This window comes from Battus philenor, unplaced genomic scaffold, assembly GCF_028537555.1.
Source record: "Battus philenor isolate CCGP_79_NKW_IND1 unplaced genomic scaffold, ilBatPhil1.0.hap1 SCAF_20, whole genome shotgun sequence".
NCBI lineage: Eukaryota > Metazoa > Arthropoda > Insecta > Lepidoptera > Papilionidae > Battus > Battus philenor.
Genome location: NW_027181683.1, coordinates 2,621,548 through 2,642,950, shown reverse-complemented (window position 1 = coordinate 2,642,950; position 21,403 = coordinate 2,621,548). Strand labels below are relative to the sequence as shown.

The window sequence follows — 21,403 nt, the reverse complement described above, 5'->3', positions numbered from 1 at the left end:
ACGACGCACTGTGAAAATTATTACTAATTAAGCAGCGACGCTACTTCGAAAAAAACGAAACGACGCAAAGCGAGGTATTGGTGTATACGAAAATGGTTGTAGAAAGCGTTGTCTTATAAACAATTTCCCAAAACTAATCTACTGAATATATTGTGTAGTCTCGAGGTCACCCATAGAGCAATCGAGAAGGCTATGATCAAAATTTCGCTGCACCGTCGTAGCTTGAAGAACTGCTCGTTTGAAATGGCAGTGGGCACATCGCTCGTGCAACCGATGGTCGTTGAGGTCGAAAGGTTCTCTAGGGGCCGGTAGTGACGTGGGTCAGCCCACCATGACAGACATAGAGGTCACGGGATACCGTCAACGAAGTGATCTTTAGGGGCAGGTCAATGCCATGCAGTGGGCGTTTAAGATAGTGCGATATGTTTAAATTTTAGTTCATAGAAAAAAATACGTAGAACAGTCAATCTAAAATTATAAATATTACAGACAAGTGTGGCAGATAACTCTTTAGTTTTCGATAATACATTTTTTAAGTTTAATTTAAATCGTTACAGCCAGGTTAAAAGTGAAAACCATTTAAACGGAATCGTTCCAGTGGTTTTGCTCGCTTAGGATCTGCGCAAAAGCAAGAGTGACCTTGCCGACGGTCGAAAAGTAAAAGTATAACCGTCGCTCGGTGGTAGCATTGAATCGACGCCGTGATGGTCAAAATATATAGTGGTGACACTACCAGCACATAGATGGTGGTTTATAGCGATATAACCAAACAGGTGTAGGAGTTTACTTACACCTGTGTGGTGATATCGCTATTAACGGTTATTATTACAATAATGGTGTAATTCCAACACATAGATGGTAGGAATACTACCACACGAGTAGTAAAAATGATACTACACAGTCCGGACAGTCAGATAAAACGCATTTTTGAACAACGCTTTTTCCAGTCCTTGAAACAGTTGGAATAGTCTTTTTCCGGTATAGTCTTAAGGTTTTTCTTTGATTCTGTTTTTATCTGTTAACCCTTAAATGCATAATGATGTAAAACTGCAACATACTACCTAAACGCCATAAGTAGCAGTAAATGCATAGTGTTGTATATCTGCAACATAAGGTTTTTTTAATATGTATAAAAAATATTAGTGTACTTATCATTATAAGATTATGTATATATAAAATATAAATAAAAGTCATGCTTTTAAAGGTTGAGTCATGTTAAAACGGTGTCCCCGCATTGGCCTTTTGAGTTGACTAAATAGCCAGAAATCGCACGGAAGCGAATCAAGGAATTAAGTTGCGGAAAAAGTTAAGTCTAGTTTTTGACGCATTTTTCCAAATAAACTGTAACATTTTAAGACTAAAAGATACTTGACGTGTTTGAGATACAAAACTTCCTTCTAAATGGTTTAAGCTAAGCTAAACGATATTTCAAGTTTTGTTAAATAGACATTTGGCGTATATTATAGACAGTCTTAACCATGTAGGAAAAAATTAACTGCATAATGTCCGGGAGCAGTAGACTGTGTATAGAATATTTCGCCACCTACCAACACCGTTATCGTTTCAGTCGTAAGATGTCCACTGTTGGGCATAGATCTTCGTAGATTTACAATAAGACCGGGAGCCGTTTGTCCATCTTATGGATGGACGTCCCACGCTGCGCTTGCTGGTCCGCGGTTTCTACCGCTTAAAGCTTCAGCGGCTATATATTCTACATTTAACCTTGCATGGTGCGATATGATAACATTTCCATACAAAGAAAACATTTTTGCTTGATACGTTCCTATTACGGTCATGGTACGCTACGCTAGTGATTGCGATTTATGGAAGCTAATTAGTCTAAAATTGAAGAGCATAGTTGTTTTGTTACCCAGGGTTTTGTTAATCATAATTCTGAGCGGTACCATACTTAGAACTATTGTTGACCACTTCTTTATTCGCTGATATCTGCCACATTTATAGTTTACACTACTGACTGCTAGTATAGCAACTATTCATTGTTACTTTTTTTTTTCATTCATGTCATTATTATCACGTGATGGCCCCATTCATTTTATCGTTTTGCAGAATTACAAAACAAAAACAATGTTTTACCTAGATTAGTATAAGATCGACATCCTTGTTCTAAATATTGATGTGAAAACATCACGATTCTTACAAGGTAATCGTCTCAATTCCCGCTGAGTCAATGATACTAAGATTTTTTTTTAAATTCATAACGTCACCGCAATTTTATAGCTAAACTATTTTATCTTTTTGAATTTCAAAAGTGAGCTTTGCTTGTATTATATGTAATACTGTTGCGATAATTTTGATTATTAAACCTTAACTTAGCAGATTTTTTTTTAATATTACATTAATATTCATACCACTTGACTATTAAGACCCAAGGATGCCAACAGAAAAAACTGAACAAGCGTTCGAAAATTAAGAAATTACATAAACATTCACATACAAATGATTACTTTGCGTTCAAAATTGATGCCACTTTTTTTTTAATTATAATGTATCTCTACTTATCAAGAAAAGGTTAAAACGTAGCATATTAATAATTTGTAAAGCCGGAGATAGAGTCAACATCTTTCTAACAACGTAATATTATCCTAAACTATTATTGTATGGTACTCCATAGAATTACATTGTACGTATTATTCTATGGTACTCCATGGAATTATATATTACTTATATGGAATGCTATATAATTTTCAATACTCTTATCAGATGTGAGACACGTATGTTTTATTTCACTTGAAAATTGTCTTCGCGATTTGACAAGTTTTAAATTTCTCTATTCAATATACTTTATTCTTAGCAATAGATCGATCAAACTCGACCGAGTTTCGCTTTCTTGGCACGGTCGCGGATCTGCAATAGTGAAGTTTTAATATTTTTTATAACCATTAACATGTCATCGATAATATATATAATATACAGGATGTTAGTAAGGTGGTAGGAATATTTCTTTTGCCGAGTAGTGGTTTGCTAAGAACGATTTTAACGAAATTTCATCAGCATTAATTTCTCTATCTATATTTTAGACATATTTTACGTATACATGATGTGTGGTTTCAGAATTGAATTATTGATTATTATAAACATACACAATATTATTATGTATAAACAGCTCTGACAGTTATGAGAGACAAATATTTTAAATATGAACTTTTCTATCTTTGATACGTTTCTTCAAAAAATAAATTAAGCCATCACTGACCTAGTAGTTAAAGCCAAGATTTACAATCGTAGGTTGCGGATTCGATTTCCGGCATGCGTTCTCTTGTGAGGTAACATATCCAAGTTTGGCGATAAGACCGTCCATTGAATTTCATTTCTTTTTATGTTTATTGAATCACAATAAAGAGTAAATAAATTAATATCTCGGAAAGGTAAGGGATATTCCCCATTCGCATTGGAGACCACATGTTGTGTGACCACTATTGCACTAAAAACTTTTAATTTTACAGTATTCCATTTATAAATATCGAATATTTTTTCCACTATCGTTTTAATGAAATCTTATCATTTTGATAAACTATAACTACGTTAGTCGATAGATTATTTTTTAATTTGTTAAGTACAATATTTCGCAGGCAGACATCGCCGTGTGCGCGTGTGTGTGCGTGTTCGTTCATTAACATGTATCGCACTAAGGAAGCCGTGTTAAAATCTTCAGCTTTCAAACTATTGCCTCGCAGGATACCGATTGAAAAGCCGATGGCACAATATAAAGTATACCTTAACGCTTTTGATTAAAGTTTGTTATGTAATAGCAAGGATTTGCATTCTGTCACCGACTTTCCATCGGTACCGCCTCAGTAGTAACAAGTAGAGAGGAAAGACGTAACTGCCGGGTCCAAGCTTCACCATGGACTCTGCAGTCGAGCATGTTGGAACTAACACACACAATCACATTGCGCATTTAGTTATTAATTTATCATTTTTATACCCAAAACTTACGTGGACTTCATTTTGATGATGAAAACTTTCTTATGCTTTAATAACAACTTATCACGTCACTATGAAGTCCAAGTGAGTAGATTCTAAGTGTCACTTTCAACAACGCCAGAAACCCGAAGGGAGGAGGTCGTACAAGGAGAGCTCACCAACACCCAGCTACAGCAAACGGAGTTCCATGTGCAACGGCGTTAAAGACACCAACGGCAACGAAGTGCCAACCGTCTCCGAGATCCGCAAGAGATTTGATCCGAAGATGACTGTCACCAAACTGCCCGCGAACGACTCCAGATACTCTTCGAAAACATCCGTAGAACAGTATTTAAGCCAGCTGAAGGAATGCGAAAACGGTTCCGTTGGCTACACGAAAGTTGTTCCCAAGGAAGATCAGCCCGTCCCCGTCCACTTGCCATACGTCGAAAAGAACGGACTGAACCACCGGTGGGAAGTGGGCTCAGCCAGCTCCAGGTCAAACTCTAACTCGGATATATCGATCAGCAAAACGATATCAGAGCCGGTGTCCCTCGCTAAACCGTCTCTGGATAAGAGCAATACAATGTCCACTTCCTTCACAGCCAAATTGCCATCCGAAAGATTAGCTAGCATTAAAAGTCAATTAGATCCGAACAATCCAATCGGAAAGATATTAGAAAAATCCACGGTGATACAAGTGGAGAACGGTGATATAGATTATTCTGATCGAAAGAAAATGGTAAGAAGTAGCCCTGAGGTCAAATTGAAGGAATCTCTGAAGAACGATATAGAAAAACAGGTTAAGGCACCGAAGCACACTTCGAACTTTGCCTCCTACATACAGATATCGCAGCCTATCGCTTCGGGTACTTCCACGCCGAAAACATCAAAGGTGGAACTTAACAACATTACTAACGATGAATTCACAAAAGCCGAGCTAACCATTAAACCTGAAGCAAAGAAAAGTAAAGTTAATCTCAAATACATAGACTCCGAGGTAGACGATCGTTTGGCATTGGATAATGAAGTTGAATCTCCCAGTGGCACGGGTTTTGAGAACAAAACCTTTGAACACGAGAACTACTTGAAGAAACGTCACGAAAAAGAAGTAGAAGACAAAGAGCCAGAAGACGGCGTGAAGTCGATGGAGACCAGCACGGAGAGCACCATCAGCGAGGCCACGGAGGACTCCAGCCCCGAGACGCCGTCTTCTAGAAGGCGGATCCTGGATTCGAAAGACTATGAAGATATTAAAGCGGTAAGTAGTCATTTCTTTTCTCAGTGCAAAACGTGCGTTCTGAAACCATTTCTATTTTAAAAATTTCAAATATTTTCAAAATAGAAAATAATATAAGTTTTCAGGAAAGGTTTCAGATCGCACCTTTTCAAATCAATTTTATTGATCAGCAAGTTATTGGCTATAGATTTATTGTTCTTCAATATTTCAATTAAATTTTATAACTTCGTGTTCATCATCAACAATTTCGTCATCTAATGCAATAAATAGTTTTGGTTTAGGGGACAAAATCTTGTTAGTCGAATTAAATTCAAGTATTAAAATAATTGATGAACAACCATACAAAATTATATACATAGCATATGTAATGCGTGTAATACAAATCGTATTTATTTATTTTAAATCGATTTTCGAAACGTAAATATACGTTAGGGCAATAAAAACCGCATACTTCGATATCGTGGAACCATTACTTTGATAATTACAAAAAGTTGACATTTTTATTACGTATGTAAATTTTATATGGCAATTGTTTGAGGAGAAACAGCTTTAAAAAGGTGAATGTACAGATCATTTGTCAATTAATGTATGGCACTCCTTATCCAAAAATAACTGCTTTAATAAACAATAACGTAATGATAATATAAAATGCAAGTTCAAAATCTGTACATATTAAAAATAATAATTGTTTACTATCTGCACCTGCAGAGTGTAATGCCAAAAGTTATAAATCTGAATTGAAATAGAAAAAAAAATTATACATGTTGCAGAGTGATCAATTTTATTACGAGTGCTTTTGGTAGAGATTCTGACAGCTTTTACATCTTTCTTCAATAGCTATTAGCAAGACAATGATCAGATGTTCCATACGTCCTTATTTTACACAAGTTAATATTTTAGTGACTTTTCTACAGAGTTCTAAATAATTTAAAGTCCTGATTATTGCGTCTGAAATTGCCATCAGTATAATACTGTTTGACGCCAATAATCTCGTCTCTGCCCGGCGAAACAGATTTACATTACACTTGCACAGTGTAGACAATAACAAGAATACGGTATGCAAAATTCGTAAGGCGGAGTTTAAAAAAAGCCGCGGGTTCGTTGGCATTTGTCTATTGGGGTCATTTATTTGTGTGCGTGACGACTCTGTGTGTGTACGTACGGAAGTTTCACGCGTGTTCGCAGGTCGTCGGGTTTAGATCTGTCATTCTTATTATAAACGAGATTACCGCATGACTCTCCGGTCAGCTGGCTGCCATAGATAACATATAAGTCTCAAGCTGGTGTTAATGATTTTGCTACTTATTAATCGGTGGGGTGTTTTGTAGATCTTCATCAGAAACCTATCTATTCACTATACCTATATAAGAGGAAATAGCTTCCTCATTATTATCATTATGTCAGTCGATAAGCGCCTATTGCATGGCATAGGCTTTCCTTAATAGCTTCGATGAACGGTCATGCGCTGCCCGAATCAACAGACATCTCCCATTGTATTGACAACTATAATATAAAAAGAGTAATTATACATAGGTAATCCTTTTTTGTAAAAGGCCGTTAATTTTACTCCTGCACCTAATTATATCTCCTAACTATAGCGTTTATTAATGTATTCCCCTTTGAAGGTAACCGTGGTGTAATGACTCGTCTACTATCGATTTCAAGGTTACGAGTATAACTCGGTTATACATGGATTTTAAATTTCAAAAGCCTACGTAGCATTACCGATCAAGGTAGTATTAGATATCTTTCCAGTGAACGTTTTCCGATGACCTTAAAAAGTTCTTTTATCCACCTTGTTTGTAAGCGTAGTTATGTTCTGCGCTATGAACTGGCCACTTTTATTAAAACTTTCCAATCCGCTAGGCTATATCGATTACTTTCATTCATATTGATCTCCTTATTCCTAATTCAAATTCGATAAATCCCGAGTATAGCCCTCTCTATGGCTTTTTGAGTGGCTGCGAGCTTGTCAATGAGCCCAGAAGTGATGGACCACGTTTCTGTACCGTAGATCATCACTGGTAACACATTGGATGTAAACTTTCGGCGCCTTGCTCGTATATACTACTCATGGAAATTGTTAAGAAGAAATATATCTCTTCACTCTATAATCGCAAAGATACCACTACACAATTAGGTACTCTTTTCAAATTGGTTAATCTTAAATTACTCTGTACGTAAAAACTAATAATTTATGATGCTATATAATACAAGTTAGTGACTGCTATAAATGTTTAAATTTCACGGTAAATTATTTTTGAAAAATTTTTTTTCTTGAAAGTGCTCTCTTGAATGCAATAAACATTCCTAAATCATACAAGACATGAAATTTAACTTATATATAGACGTCCTGTGTCCTCCTTCTAATTGAAAATCACATTCTATTAATATAACCTCGCGAAATGTAGCGTCTAGAAATAAAATCGGACGAGAAATTGTCACCGGGACCGAGTTACCACCAGTTTTTATTATAACCTAAAGTGTCGCCATCTTGAATTTTCTCGCGCGCTTTTTAAATATTGTATTCCGTTTTACATCAATAATCTAAAGATGGACATATATCTTTATTTCATTATTCGCATGCATTTAAAATCGTTAATTTTATCTTATTGCAATTATTAATTGTACAATGTCGATATTGTACGATAATATATAATTTGTTAAATAAAAAAAAATATTGAACAAAAATATAAACTCTTTGGTAAAGTGCCATAGTGAACACTGGCCGGTTTGATTTGATTTCGTAAACTATACTCTGTCAAATTCCAATGAGTTGAAATATTTTTGATAATTTTGCAAGTTAATTTTGAACGATTATTTACGTGATTTATTAATTGTTGATACATTTAGGTAAGTTATTTTTATATATGCGCAAAGAAGCTGGCTGACGTCGCGTGTTAGGATATGAACGAAACAACAGTGAGCCAAGGATCGCGGACTGTAAATCCGCGGCCATATTTGGAAACAGACGTTGCCTTGTGTCGACTTGTTGATCTGTGAGATCACGGTTTTCATGTACCAACCTTGACCTTATATATACACACACAGCGTTCGTTAACAAGTCTTGTATGTAATTTTTGTGTCAAAATTGTAGTTTGAACTGTTTCACAATATACAGAATAGTTAAAAGTGTAAGAACATCTAAGAAGTAAATGAATACCTTATTTGCTTGTAAAAAAAAATTAAAACGTTCATACCTATTTTCAATTATAAAATGATCACTGAATTGCGACAGGCCATACACAATTACTTCAGCACAGTCTCCAAAGATAGATATGATTAATTTAAACGTAGTGATGCGGATTTAGAAACGTGTTTTCTAATTATATTATTATTACGTTATTTATTATTTTTGGATGGGGTGTACTGTATTATAATTGACAGCAAATAAGCTATGCATTCAACCCTTTAAAACTTTCATTTATGATCGTTATAATATGCCGTGGCCTAGATAACAGGAATCTTTGAAGAGACATCTGTGCATTGCTGTTAAAGATTTCACTTGCAATTCATATTTGTTTATAAAACTTATATTGGGCGGTACAGGTCCATACAATTCCATAAAAAAGTTATCTTTGTACTTTTGTTTGTGAACATTGGTATCGATGGCTATTTGCTTAATCATAATATCACGTATAAAATATATTATATGTTATATTAATAATAGATATTTTTATTATTAACCGCCAATTTTTAGTGTATATAATAGAGTAATATCTATTTTAAAATAATTTTTATTGAACAGTATATATATAATAATAATTAAATGCACGATAAACATTAATTTTTTGTGCATTTATAGATTAAAGCAATAGGTTACAAAATATAATTTGTATATTACCTGTTTTAAATATATTATACAGGCTAATTATAATAAGTGTAAAAACTTAGAGGTAAATGTATAGCTCCATTTCTGGTCAATGTATGTAAAATATCCAAAGATCAATTTCATTGTTCTCCTATGAACATGAATGACAAATCTTTTAACTGAAATTTATGTAATCATGGTTTAGAGCAGTATTTTCTAACCTTTTTGGTATCTTAGCCTTGCTAAAATCCCTACGCCCCCTTATGTAACATACATAATTTTTATATGGAATTGAAAGTGTTAAACTCGTGTAGAGTCTACTTTAGAATTGCCCCCTTTAACAATCAAATTGCTCCCCTGCTCTCGCGTTGGAAAGCAGTGGTTTACAGCATGTTTAAAAAGTTAAAAAAATCCAAATTTTTAACATTATTGAAACTTATGGCAGACTGTGTTTTACCTTATACAGTGAGATAGGTTAAAGGTGTAAGGGATTTAAAGACATGATTCTATAGCTCATTTGCTGTCAATTAAGTACAATTCAAAGTACAACATATGTGTAAATCTGTATTATTAAATTTAGTTATAAATGTATTGTTATAGTTTCTTCCTGTTTATTTTCCCCAACTATAACACTGCGAAGTACAGTTAAAAATAAAATAGATTAAAACAAGTTGACGAAGAGAGTTCTATTTGAAGTTCCGATGTTGAAAAAATGAATTTTATCTTTATTTATATTTTATGAGAATTAATTATTGTATATCTTACTCTGCAAGCTCTTTATTGCCGAAAGTTATAAGCCTGTTGCAATTTGATTGATCCCTTTATACAGGATGATTTGAAATCGGTGAAAAATCTTCTAACACGTTCTATGCCGAGAAAAAAAATTCAGTCTCCTATCCTATCAGTGATGGTTGACATTTAGACTTTCAGTTCAAGCCGCGTCAGTCAGTGATGACCGCATTTTGAAAGGGTTTTCGTTTCGTTATTACAGGCCGTTGGGCAGTGCTGTCAAACTAAATCTCATATTAATTGACCCGCGTGGCCCTCTCGCTTTTCCATATCAAGTAGATTTTTGGAAAATTTAAGAACTTAAAAAGAAAAATAACAATTATACAAAGAAATTTTCGAAAAAACCATATATAATGGCTCCAATTCACTTTCGTTATAACCAAAAGTTTTAGTAAAAGATAAAAGCAAAAAAACAATTTAGTAAATTTTAAACAGATTTATGATTTTTAATAGGCCTAAAGGGAAAGTTTACTGACGGTCAGCACTGACCGCGTTGGCAGAGAACGTGTTAAGCTTTTTACACAGAAATGAACTAAACAGTCACTGCTTTGAACTTTTACACATATAAAGCTAGAATAATAATCTATAAATGTCTTGTTTAATAGGTTACCAAGAAGTCGCAATATATATACGTATATATATATATATATATATATATATACATGTATATACATACTCCTTTTTATAATCTATTATATATTTATGTGTACCAGATATCTATACTCCATAAACGAAGCGTAAATAGTTTCTTCTATTGCTGTTATTGCTGGGATCGGTACGGAATTTATCGCTTATTGGTTGCCGCGTGCGGAATTCTAAGTAGTTACTATTCCTCCCACAAGTTATTTTTCAAATAAAGTTGTTCTATATACAGTACAAATATTTACATTATAATTTATCATATTGAATAATACAATGTTATAAAAATGAGATATATTTTTTCAGTTACTCAGTTTTTTGGTCTATGAGAGAATCAAACGTAGCAATGTAGGATTTTATTCTTAAATAGACATGGCGCCTAGCAACACTGATAACTGCATATTAGATAAATAATATCAACGAATACCGGCCACTTTGAGATTACGTATAGTCTCGATTGTGAAATTTGGCAATGGGTTTTTGGCTTTGCCCCTTCGACGCCCGCCCAGTACGCTGTTCGCCCTCGTGATGGCCGCCTCGTGACGTCACGAGCGCGCGAAATGCTCTTCGCCGCGGGAATAACTTAATTGCGACGCCATTTTTTATCTTTTTTCCCGCTTATTCCGCTATCAGTGTCATAATTTAACTTCGCCAGCTTCTTTCCACGCATCCAAACGATTGTGTATTTGTGTTATATGTATTCCATAGTTTAGTATTCGAAGTGTTTTTTTTTTAAATCTATCGAAAGTGACCTTGGTTTTTAAATATATCGGTGCGGTGATACTGCCAAGAGTTAAAGGAAATTAAAAGTGAACTCTATTCGTGGCTGCAATAGGAGTGGTCGTAGATTGCGGATTGCTGATAATTCGAAAGAGGGAAATCAAATTTTTCATTTGTGAAGTGCCGTAAGATGTGATATAAAAAGTTGTTACATAACCCGCGTGGACGCTCCGTGAAAAGGACGTAAACTTTGACAGTTCAGTGTTGCTACAACTCGTCATCGATCTGAACAATTCAAAATATCGCAACTTAGTGATTTTAAATTATTAATTTGTGCTAGTTAGCTTCTTGTCTATATTCACATAGTTTCGTACGATTGCCGTTAGAGAATCATTTCTAAATCGACTAAACCATATCCAAAAAAATTATGGTATTTTTAATTATAATTTAAATATTATTTCTAATAAATTTTAAATTTTAAAGTATCATCATATTTTTTCCCAAATATTATTTACTAGATATATGAACTGATTTTTAAATTTTGAAGGTGCTATTGCGCAAAATGATTACATTTTAAATTAAACGACTGTCTTTCTTGTGCATTCTTCAATAACATTTCCGACAAAAACTTTTCCTATGCAGTTCAATCTGAGCCAAAAATTATTAATCAATAAACATCTTTGGCTACACCAAAGTTATTCAGTTTGAGACCACAATAGTATGACGTCACGGCAGAGTAGATTCTAATCAATTTGCAGCTTTCAATAGTGAAGCGATTGACAAAATAAAATAAGTATAGTTAAACAAAGACGTTTTTATTGGGCCACTTTGAAATTGGTGCAAAAAAAGAGGAACAAGACGAAGATTTTTAAAAAATATTGGCAACACTGGCTGGAATATCTCGGAACACAGTCTTAACGAATTGGCTGATTAAAAATACATAATAAAAGCTATAAAAACATATGTATAACCTACAGATAGCAAAGATATTGATGTTGATAGATTTTGGTTTGTCGTAAAGATAGGGAGACCATTTTTTCCAGTTGAACGGCGTAATTGGTGTTTTATATTTTGTTAGTTAAAAGATTGAGTACGACTAGAGAGAGGTCGTTGAGTGTAGTGGGTGGTGCAGCGGTTTATGCTGACGTACTTCGAGCTGGTGATCCTGGCATGCGTGACGACCAGTCTGCTCGCCGCCCTCGGCAATGAGGTGTGGCTGTCGCTTCTTCGAGCCGGCGCGCATGACCCCGGCCGGCCGAAGTTATGCTCTCAATACTTACCAGGTCCATACCAATCAAATATGTAACCATATAGTTATTACCTGGATTTCAGTCATCATTCGGTACCAATTCTTTCTATTTCTCTATTATCATCATCATCTTATCAGCCAAAACACGCCCATTGTAAGACGTATTATTACATGATAATTTAAAGACATTCGGATAATATTTTAACCCTTAATAGCCTGATTTACGAAAGTGATTTTTTTTAATATTACTGTGTTTGCTTGAGGGTCTAGATAAAGGGAAAAATATATATATATTTTTTTAATTTTGTTGGAAAGAATATTATACAACAGTAAAATTTGTACGGCCAACCTATAAAAAAACTAATAGTAATGTGAACATTCGATTTAAAAGATTGGTATCAAAATTGAAACTCTAGGCTATTAAAGGTTAATACCATATGCAATTGCCAACAAAAGAGTTACATTCTCAATTTATAGATATTCTTATGTGTCAAGACAATGCATCAATTTGCAAGACATACAGTAACCGGTCTTCACTGCCTTCATCCAGCGACTTATATTATAAATAACTAATTTTATGAAGTTTAGAGAAATGTATAACATTATTTTAAAATAATTGATATTTTTATGTATCAGGACAATAAGCATCATATCAGATGGACGCCCATTGGAAGGCATAGGACTTACCCAAAAATATGCCGATTTTGCGCTGCCTGAATCCAACGACTTTTTTTGTTATAATTAACCATATTACAAACAACCGACTATTCAATAATGTATATCTCTTGTCACACACCTTGCTGCTATAAGGCAGTTTATTTATTTATTCGTATCATTATTTACAGTTACTTTTGTACGTCTAACCTAGAATAAGTTTAAATTCCCCTATAAACATATCTTAATTCAAATCAAATGTTCCAAACGCGTGTTAATCTGAGAAGAGCCCATTATAATTTCAGCCAATTGTTTTTGTTGTCACACATTATAATAAACTTAATACACTACTAGAGCCATTTATTTTCTATTATCACCAAAGAAATCTCAGTAGAAACCATTACAGTACCCGACGATAAATATTGCACATCGACTTTTGGAAAGAGACATCGGTGATTTCGGCTTCGTAGAGCGTTATCTCTGTCGCACGACTGACAAAATATCACATAGGTAGTGTGGGACAGAGATAATGCTCTACGAAGCCAAAATTAGCCGATTGTCTCTTTCCAAAGGTCGATGTGAAATATTTATCGCCAGGTACTGTACTTGAATATGGAAGCGGGGTTGCCAACTTAAAACAATCTTAATTAAATGTATTATACTTTACCATATAATATTTAGATGTTTAAAATAAATTTAAACCCTAATTTGCACAGTAATAAGACTCTCAACTTGGACTCTTCTTATAAATGTTCTTTACAGTGACATACTCTTTGCAGAGGTGTCGTGATTATAGAGGTCATTGCACGTCACTTGTCACATTTTCCCGCTATTCCCTCAAACACTCCCCAGCACTCTAGAGGCACTCTGCACGCTCAGATTCAGAAGCGATTTCGTGAGGGCCCTCACTCGATCACCGTAAAGATTGACGACCTCTGGATATTAGCCATAATTAATAATTTTACGAAGCAAGCGAGACTAGCTTCGTTCATGGATGTGCTATTAATTTCAAAAATAATACTTGTAGTTTTTTTAAAAAATAGGAGTATCTTAAAATCCAGTCTGTGTTTGTTGTGGGCTTTTCTTAGATTTTAGAGATTTTAGAGGCAAGTTTGGGTTTTTCGTAGTTATATTTTGAACGATTTGAAATCCAGGGGAGCTCAACCTGATTTTAGTTTCTATAATATTGGGTTTCTCTGACATTCTATCTACAAAAGTCACTGTTAATGATTATATATGGTTATATGTGAATGAGTTTACAAATAACTGTTTTTTGCGTTAAAATTCCTACATAAGTTTAACTTTTTTTTCTTTATACGGCCCATGTTTTCAGGAGCCTCTGATACTTCCACTGTCTTGTGGGACCATACACAGAGAATATTTTGACAACATTTATATTATTTTCATCATAGTCTTACTTCTCAATGTCAGTTAAATTTTATTAAAAGATGTTTCATATATTATTACTTACATTACCATAAATTTCATTGACATTTCATTTGAATAGTATTTAAGAGCACTCGGCTATGAAAAACGTCATAAATTTCATATGTATATCAATCGATATATTTTAATGAAAATTTATAATTCGATTTTAATACCGTTCAATGATAACTGAAATCCATATTTACATAAATTGCTTATTTTGAAATGTATTACGTATGTTAGTAAAGTAGCTTAAGTAGTGTACATTTGTATTTATTATCGTCAATCATCGGAGCATATTTTTATAAGTAATGATGAACGCACACTAGACCGCGGCGCCGTCGGTAGGCAGGCGGGTGAACGCCGCGCGTGGGTTCCCGCCCGCTACTGCACGCCCATCCACGCGGTGACACCACCACGAATGGTATCCCCATAAGCGACTGTTGAATCTGTTCTTTCTTGTGCTAACAGCAATAATGTCGGATCTAACTAATGCTTACTGCGTTGAAACACTTTCAAATAAGAATTAAAGAAATATGTATTATATTCTTCTCTACTGCTCGGCTTATAGGTCAAAAATAAAACACAAAACCTTAACTTAATTAAATATGAAACTAAGACAACAACGTAAATAAACATATAATGAGAACTATATAACACAAACTGAAATGTTTGTCGGACAGGCAATTGTGGTCAGGTACAGGGCTGCCTTTATTTAACACCTCAAAACGACACCCACATCTGTTTCTTAAACAATACAATCCCTTCATTTACCCTACATCTGGTAGTCTACATAATACCATGCCTTCTTAATATTTCATTTGTGCGACGCTATAAACCATAGCCTATTCCATTTACATTCCTATCTAGTAACGGTTTCTATATTTTAATTTATAAATTTTTCGAATTATATGCCATATTTCAAATACTGCTACCGAAACATCTGTACCGACCTAGTTATACGTTCTACAGTAGTAGTACTAAAACCGGTACTTCGCACACTCTCGCTGCGAGCATTGACAACGGACTGACAGAACAGAGCGGCTAATGTAGTCCTCCAACATGCCGCGTACAAACCTAAGGAGCGGTACAGCGGTTTTGGTAGCGCTTTAACCCTCCGTGTGCCGTTATATAGCGCCTGTCAATGTCGGGAACGAATTTTTTAAAATGCTAAATGAAATATTATTTTTTATGGTTCTGTGGTCTGCAGTAAATCTAGAGCAAGCGGTTTTAAAATGTGTTTTTAAGGTGATTCAATATAATGTAGCCTACTTTATTTCAGGCAGATATGTCCATAGGCTATTGAAAGGCTAAGTACCGTAGGCTTTGTGAAGTGTTTTTAATAAATAACGCTTTTAAGTAATCAATCTCACCATATTCCCACTTTTAAGACTCAGAACTACTTACAAAATGAAGTATACGTGTGAGGATTAAAGTAATTTCGTCATAATCACGGAACATAATCTGTATTCCGTGATTATCATAGCTAGTTTAGGGAAATAGGTAGTGTAATCGACTCGTATTTATTTAATGTTAATTTTTTATTTAATATCCTTTATTGTACACGCTAGAAAATATATGCAAAGTTGCATAATAGTAAAGAAAATGTACAACGGGCGGTCTTAACACACGAGGCAATTTCTTTCAGACAACCATAATATAGAAACAGTAGATGGATAAATATTGGGTAGAAAACGTGTACAAAACATACATACATACATACACATGTATACTTACAATAAATACGATATGATACATTTCATAAATACAATAGTAAATAAAAACATCAAACTAACTTAGATCGCACTATATCATCTCAATGATATTTAAAATTTACATAAATATGTAGATAATTTAAATATAAACTATTTTTATTTAAAAGAATTTCGTTTTTTATATTTAAATATTTCTTTGAAAAAAAAAACATTCATTATCAAATATAATAAAACACTTCATTTTATTCTTACTGTTTAGTCTGTGAAAGTTAAAGTAATATACATAAAATAATAAATTAATATAATACACTATATAAAAACTTTTTAACGCAGTGAGCGAACCGTCATTAAGACAAAAAAAAACGTTGGGCGATACATTCGTTTACTGTACGCCGCGCTTGCTGTGTGATGGATTGACATGTAAAAATTTGGGTTGGCTGTGTGTTTAATTGTATTGGTTGTCATCAAAATTTCTCTTTATACGCGGTAAGGATTTTATTGATACAAGAATTAAATTTTAATGCACGATTTACAGAAATAATTGTAAATAAATTATAAAATTTATTATGTATAGTTTGCCTTTACGAAAATGTACAGGTAAAATATGAAATGTGTTTTTTTGTTTGCAATTTCATAATAATTTTCTGAAACACTAAAGTAAAAATAGCATGATTGTTACATTTATCAAAAACGAATATTAAATTAACTTGAAAAAAATCGTTGATAATTGCATAGGATTTAATCTACGAAAAGTTCTTTAAGGTCTGTCTGACATATGGTGGTAATGTGAATGGTAAAAGTTTTAAAGGGTCGAAAGTATAGCTTATTTGCTGTCAATATATAGAAATGGAAAGACATATCCAAAAATATATGGCTTCAGAGATATCATTGTAACGATATTGTTTACAGTCTGTCCCTGACTTAGTGCTGCCAGAAATACCGTTATAATGATATATATGTATATATATATATATATATATATATATATATATATATATATCACCATAACGGTATTATATACGGTATATTTATGCAGTGTTATCGGAAATGGTTGTAAAAGTTTAGGCTGACGAAAGAGCAATTCACCCCTTTAAAACTTACAACTATTTCCGATCGTCTCTGTATATTCTGTGTAATCGTATATATATTTATATTTTCAAATTATATGTTTATTAATAGTTATTTTGCCACTATATCTATATCGAATTGAAAAGTGTCAATAAGAAATTGTACGGGTAATTTGTTTTGAAGACATTTGATTTTTTAAAAAGGTTGAAAACCACTGGTGATTAAAATTTTGTTACATTCATTTTGCCAATAACTTGCTGATTATTTGTTATTTATTTTTGGTTTTTATTGCATGCTCTGTAGTGCCGTGTGGTGCGTGTCTATCTAACATCTATTTCCTTAACACAGTAACGTAAATGTGATGTCTTTGTTTATTTTTGATTATTTATCATTGTTTATATTTTATCATTTTTAGTTATTTCTGTGTCTAAGAATAAAATACATTAAATAATCAATGTACATTGTATTGTACTATGGTATTTGTTTGAGTTTTGTGACGATTATTTAGGTTTTTATATATGTGACGACTGAGGTATATCCAATGTTGCAAGAAGCATTTTATATATAAGATATAAACCATAAGTATTGCCATCTTTAAAAATAAATATAGGTTTAAAAGGTATTCAACAAATGGTACGCAGTATTATTATCATCTAACAGGATTTAAATATGTCCAACTGAGTTTATATAGTAATGGTATTACTTTTTTTTACGAACAAATGATCATTACAAAAAAAAATCAAAAATAATTTTACAAAAAAAAATCTATAACACCTTGAAAAGTTGTTATGCGTTCATCACCAGCCTGTCAGTCGGACTCATAATATGGACTTTATATACTCGGAAAATTATGATAAAGATATAGATAGACTTTGCATTGTAAACACATCCTTACAATGTTACGACTGATCAATGGTATTAGTTGTATATTTTTCAGTATTAACTGTTTGTGTGAATACAGTGTATTTTAATTTCTGGGTTAATGTGCCGTCTAAATAACATTTTTAATTAAATTTTAATTAAAGGGTTTTAGTTATTGTCTTAGATACAACGAAACGACTTTTCTATGTAACGAAGACGTGAATAGTGACACATGTTTATGAATTGAGGGTATTATTGATAATAAATATATCGTTAAAGAATAATTGCAAAGTAATTCGATTCATTTGGATCTGCCTCAGTAATTATAATCTATTAGTGGGTGGTGGAAAGTTTTATTTATTTATTTTGAATTAATTTATATATAATTCAGTAGTAGTACACTAGAGGTGGTTAAATAAAATTACTTTGACTTTTTAACAGTATTTATAGGATGTTTATAAATTACACTTCATCACTACTTTTTTATGTTAGAAGCAAGGATGTACTTGCAGTTTTGGTTATAGAGTACGTTGCATCTTATACCTTTAATTTCGTTTAAACAACAGTTATAATAATCGGCCAAGCGCAAAGAGTACCTCATTAGAGATTGAAGATTTTTTTCTATATGACATGGAGAAATCCCTTTAAGTTTTTGGTTTCTTAAAGTATATTCTTAATAGAATTTAAAAAATCAAATTTATTTGATATATAGTAATCATTCCTCGAAGACGGTTGGTTAGTTCCGCGTTATAGGAAAATGAGTTTTATTAATATTATTGTGTACGACGCTCTACGACGACGGGGTTACCCCGTATAATGCGTAGTAAATTTTTTATTGTTGCGCAATTTTTAATATTTTCTCTTTCAGTTGTTTAATGAGAAAACCGATTATAAAAGTAACGAATAATAACATTTGATTGAGATTCAACTTTGTCATCATTTCAGTCAGAACGCTTCCAATGCTAAACCAGCATTAGACGTGACCAAAACGTGTATATAGATATTATAGATATTTAAAATGCAGGGTTTCCAACTGGTCAAAAAGTAATGTAGTAAGTCGTAGCAGTAAGCCGACGCTACAGTGGGTGTGTTTTAGCTTGAAGGAACTTTCACTGCTGTCAATATGGCATTTACAGTTTACGCGGGCGCGTGGCGGCAGGACAAGTAGCGAAGCACGCGGGCTCCCTATTACTGAATTGAAAGGCCTCCAATCTGTTAGATCGTTTATCTGTTAGTCTATGATCCATGGTTTGACCACGCTCAAAGGTCCTAACGATGACACTTGTTACTCACTTTAGTTTTGTCGAGGTTGCTACAAAAGCCAGCGAGGAAAAAGCGTTTAGCCGTGTAAAAAGATGCAACGTACTCTTGTTAGGATGCGTTTACAAAGTCGCTCATTTCTTCCGCCTGTACAGGAGTTGGCCGGCGGCAAGAGCGGCCCGAGCGGGCTTCGGCGCAGCAGCGAGCGCTCTGAGTCGGCTGAGCCCAGGACCGAGCGTCAGGCCAGCCACACCAGCGGTGAGTGTCACGCTATTTTATACTGATAATATACAAGGTGAAACACGACTCCGAATATCATCTTTGTACCAAAGCAACCTTCGATGTCTCAGGGTAATTGGTAATAGGTGTTGGAGCTTAAATAAAATTTTATCTCTAGACAAGTTACACTTTGATTAAAAAAATTACAATTCATTTTTTTTTTATTTTTCATAATATTTCAGTGACGTGATTGTGTAACTAAGTTTCTTTATTATTAGTTATATAGTCTAATTTTATTACACAATTGTTTAAAAACCTGAAAAAAAGTATAGCTTTCTTGATGTCAATTAATGTATAGGTATTTATATCCTTTCCAGAAATCAAATGTTTCAGAAACAATAACATGATCGTAAAGATAACATAGTAAGAAATAAAAGCGTTTCCAAAATTCGGATTGCTACATTTTAAATTTGATCAATGTTTACTATTTGTACTTGCAAGCTTTGTATTGACAAGTTGTTTGCCCTATATATATACCCTATAATCACTTTATATGGAGTGTATGAAAATAGGTATAGAAGCTTGAAAGTTTTTTGCTGATAAAATACTTAGATTTTCTCTGACGGCCATTGGGGTTGTGAGGCTCTCGAGTGGTGACCACAATCCGAGTCAAGGCGCGGGTGAACCTCCCACTAAGTGACGACATTGGCGTAGCCGCGAAAAGAGGCTGCATACGTGCAGCGAATGATCTATGGCGGAGAAATGCCTGGTGGGCGTATTTCGGCAGACATGATGATACAGGGTGTTGGATTTGAGCGTTTATGAATTCCGACCAGGTCTGAACGGGCTGAGGAACATCGGCAACACGTGCTTCATGAACAGCGTGCTGCAGTGCCTGTCGAACACGCGTCCGCTGCTCGAGTACGTGTCGGAGGATAAGTACACCTCCGATATCAACACCTCGCTGTCCTGCATGAAGGGCGCGCTCATCAAGGGTAATTCATTTATTACTACTTGTGAATAGAATACGAAGCATATGTAGGAATATCAGTAATATTACTCCAACATTAGCCTCAAGTTTGTCAAAAACTGAATGTCCAGAGGTTTTTTTGCATAAAATTATGTATTAAGTGTTTCTGGTGTGTTTAATGCATACAACGTGGTGGTGGTTTGCAGCGTTTGCGTCCGTGATCAAGGAACTGTGGCGCAGCGGCGAGCGCGACGCCGTGGTGAACACCACCAGCCTCAAGTCGCAGGTGCAGCGCTTCGCGCCACGATTCATGGGCTACAGCCAGCAGGATGCCCAGGTGAGTTGCCCTTGTATATTTAGAAGCTACTAGACACTTTAGTTCGAACTACAATCTAGAATCTTCTCAAAGTGTTCCAAGTGTCCTCCGGGTATCTAGGTTGGTTTGAAATAAAAAAGGGGTTCTCAGTCCACGAAAATGTACCTGCTTTCGGTAGTGAGGATCAAAATGTTGGCTTGACTTCACCGTAGGTAGAAAGTTTTCGAAATAAAATACGTCATGCCAAAAAATAAACATAAATCAGCCGCTACATTTTTTGTCCATGCACAGATGAATCATCTCATCAAAACTTTTCGCATATTAAGATGTTATATGAAAAAAATATCTCTGATTTTTCTTTTACAATAATCAACGTGTAAGCTAAAGAAGTTATCAATTATACCTGTCCATGTTCCAGGAGTTCCTCCGTTACTTGCTCGAGGGGCTGCACGAGGACGTGAACCGAGTCACAATCAAGCCGAAACCCATTCTCACTGAGATTGACGATAATCTTAGGTATGGTCTACATTTTTGGTTTTAATT

At 34.2% G+C, this 21,403-nt stretch overlaps 1 protein-coding gene across 1 annotated transcript in view; it reads left to right on the top strand.

Annotated features, from left to right (window-relative positions):
- Window positions 1–21,403, top strand: part of LOC137922653 (ubiquitin carboxyl-terminal hydrolase Usp2-like) — a 37,574-nt gene that overhangs the window by 10,125 nt on the left and 6,046 nt on the right. Inside the window, exons 3-7 of the mRNA XM_068765666.1 lie at window positions 4,067–5,185; window positions 19,511–19,613; window positions 20,411–20,569; window positions 20,751–20,881; window positions 21,279–21,376. Of these exons, the coding sequence (XP_068621767.1) occupies window positions 4,067–5,185; window positions 19,511–19,613; window positions 20,411–20,569; window positions 20,751–20,881; window positions 21,279–21,376 (1,610 nt within the window). The remainder of the gene's footprint in view (window positions 1–4,066; window positions 5,186–19,510; window positions 19,614–20,410; window positions 20,570–20,750; window positions 20,882–21,278; window positions 21,377–21,403) is intronic.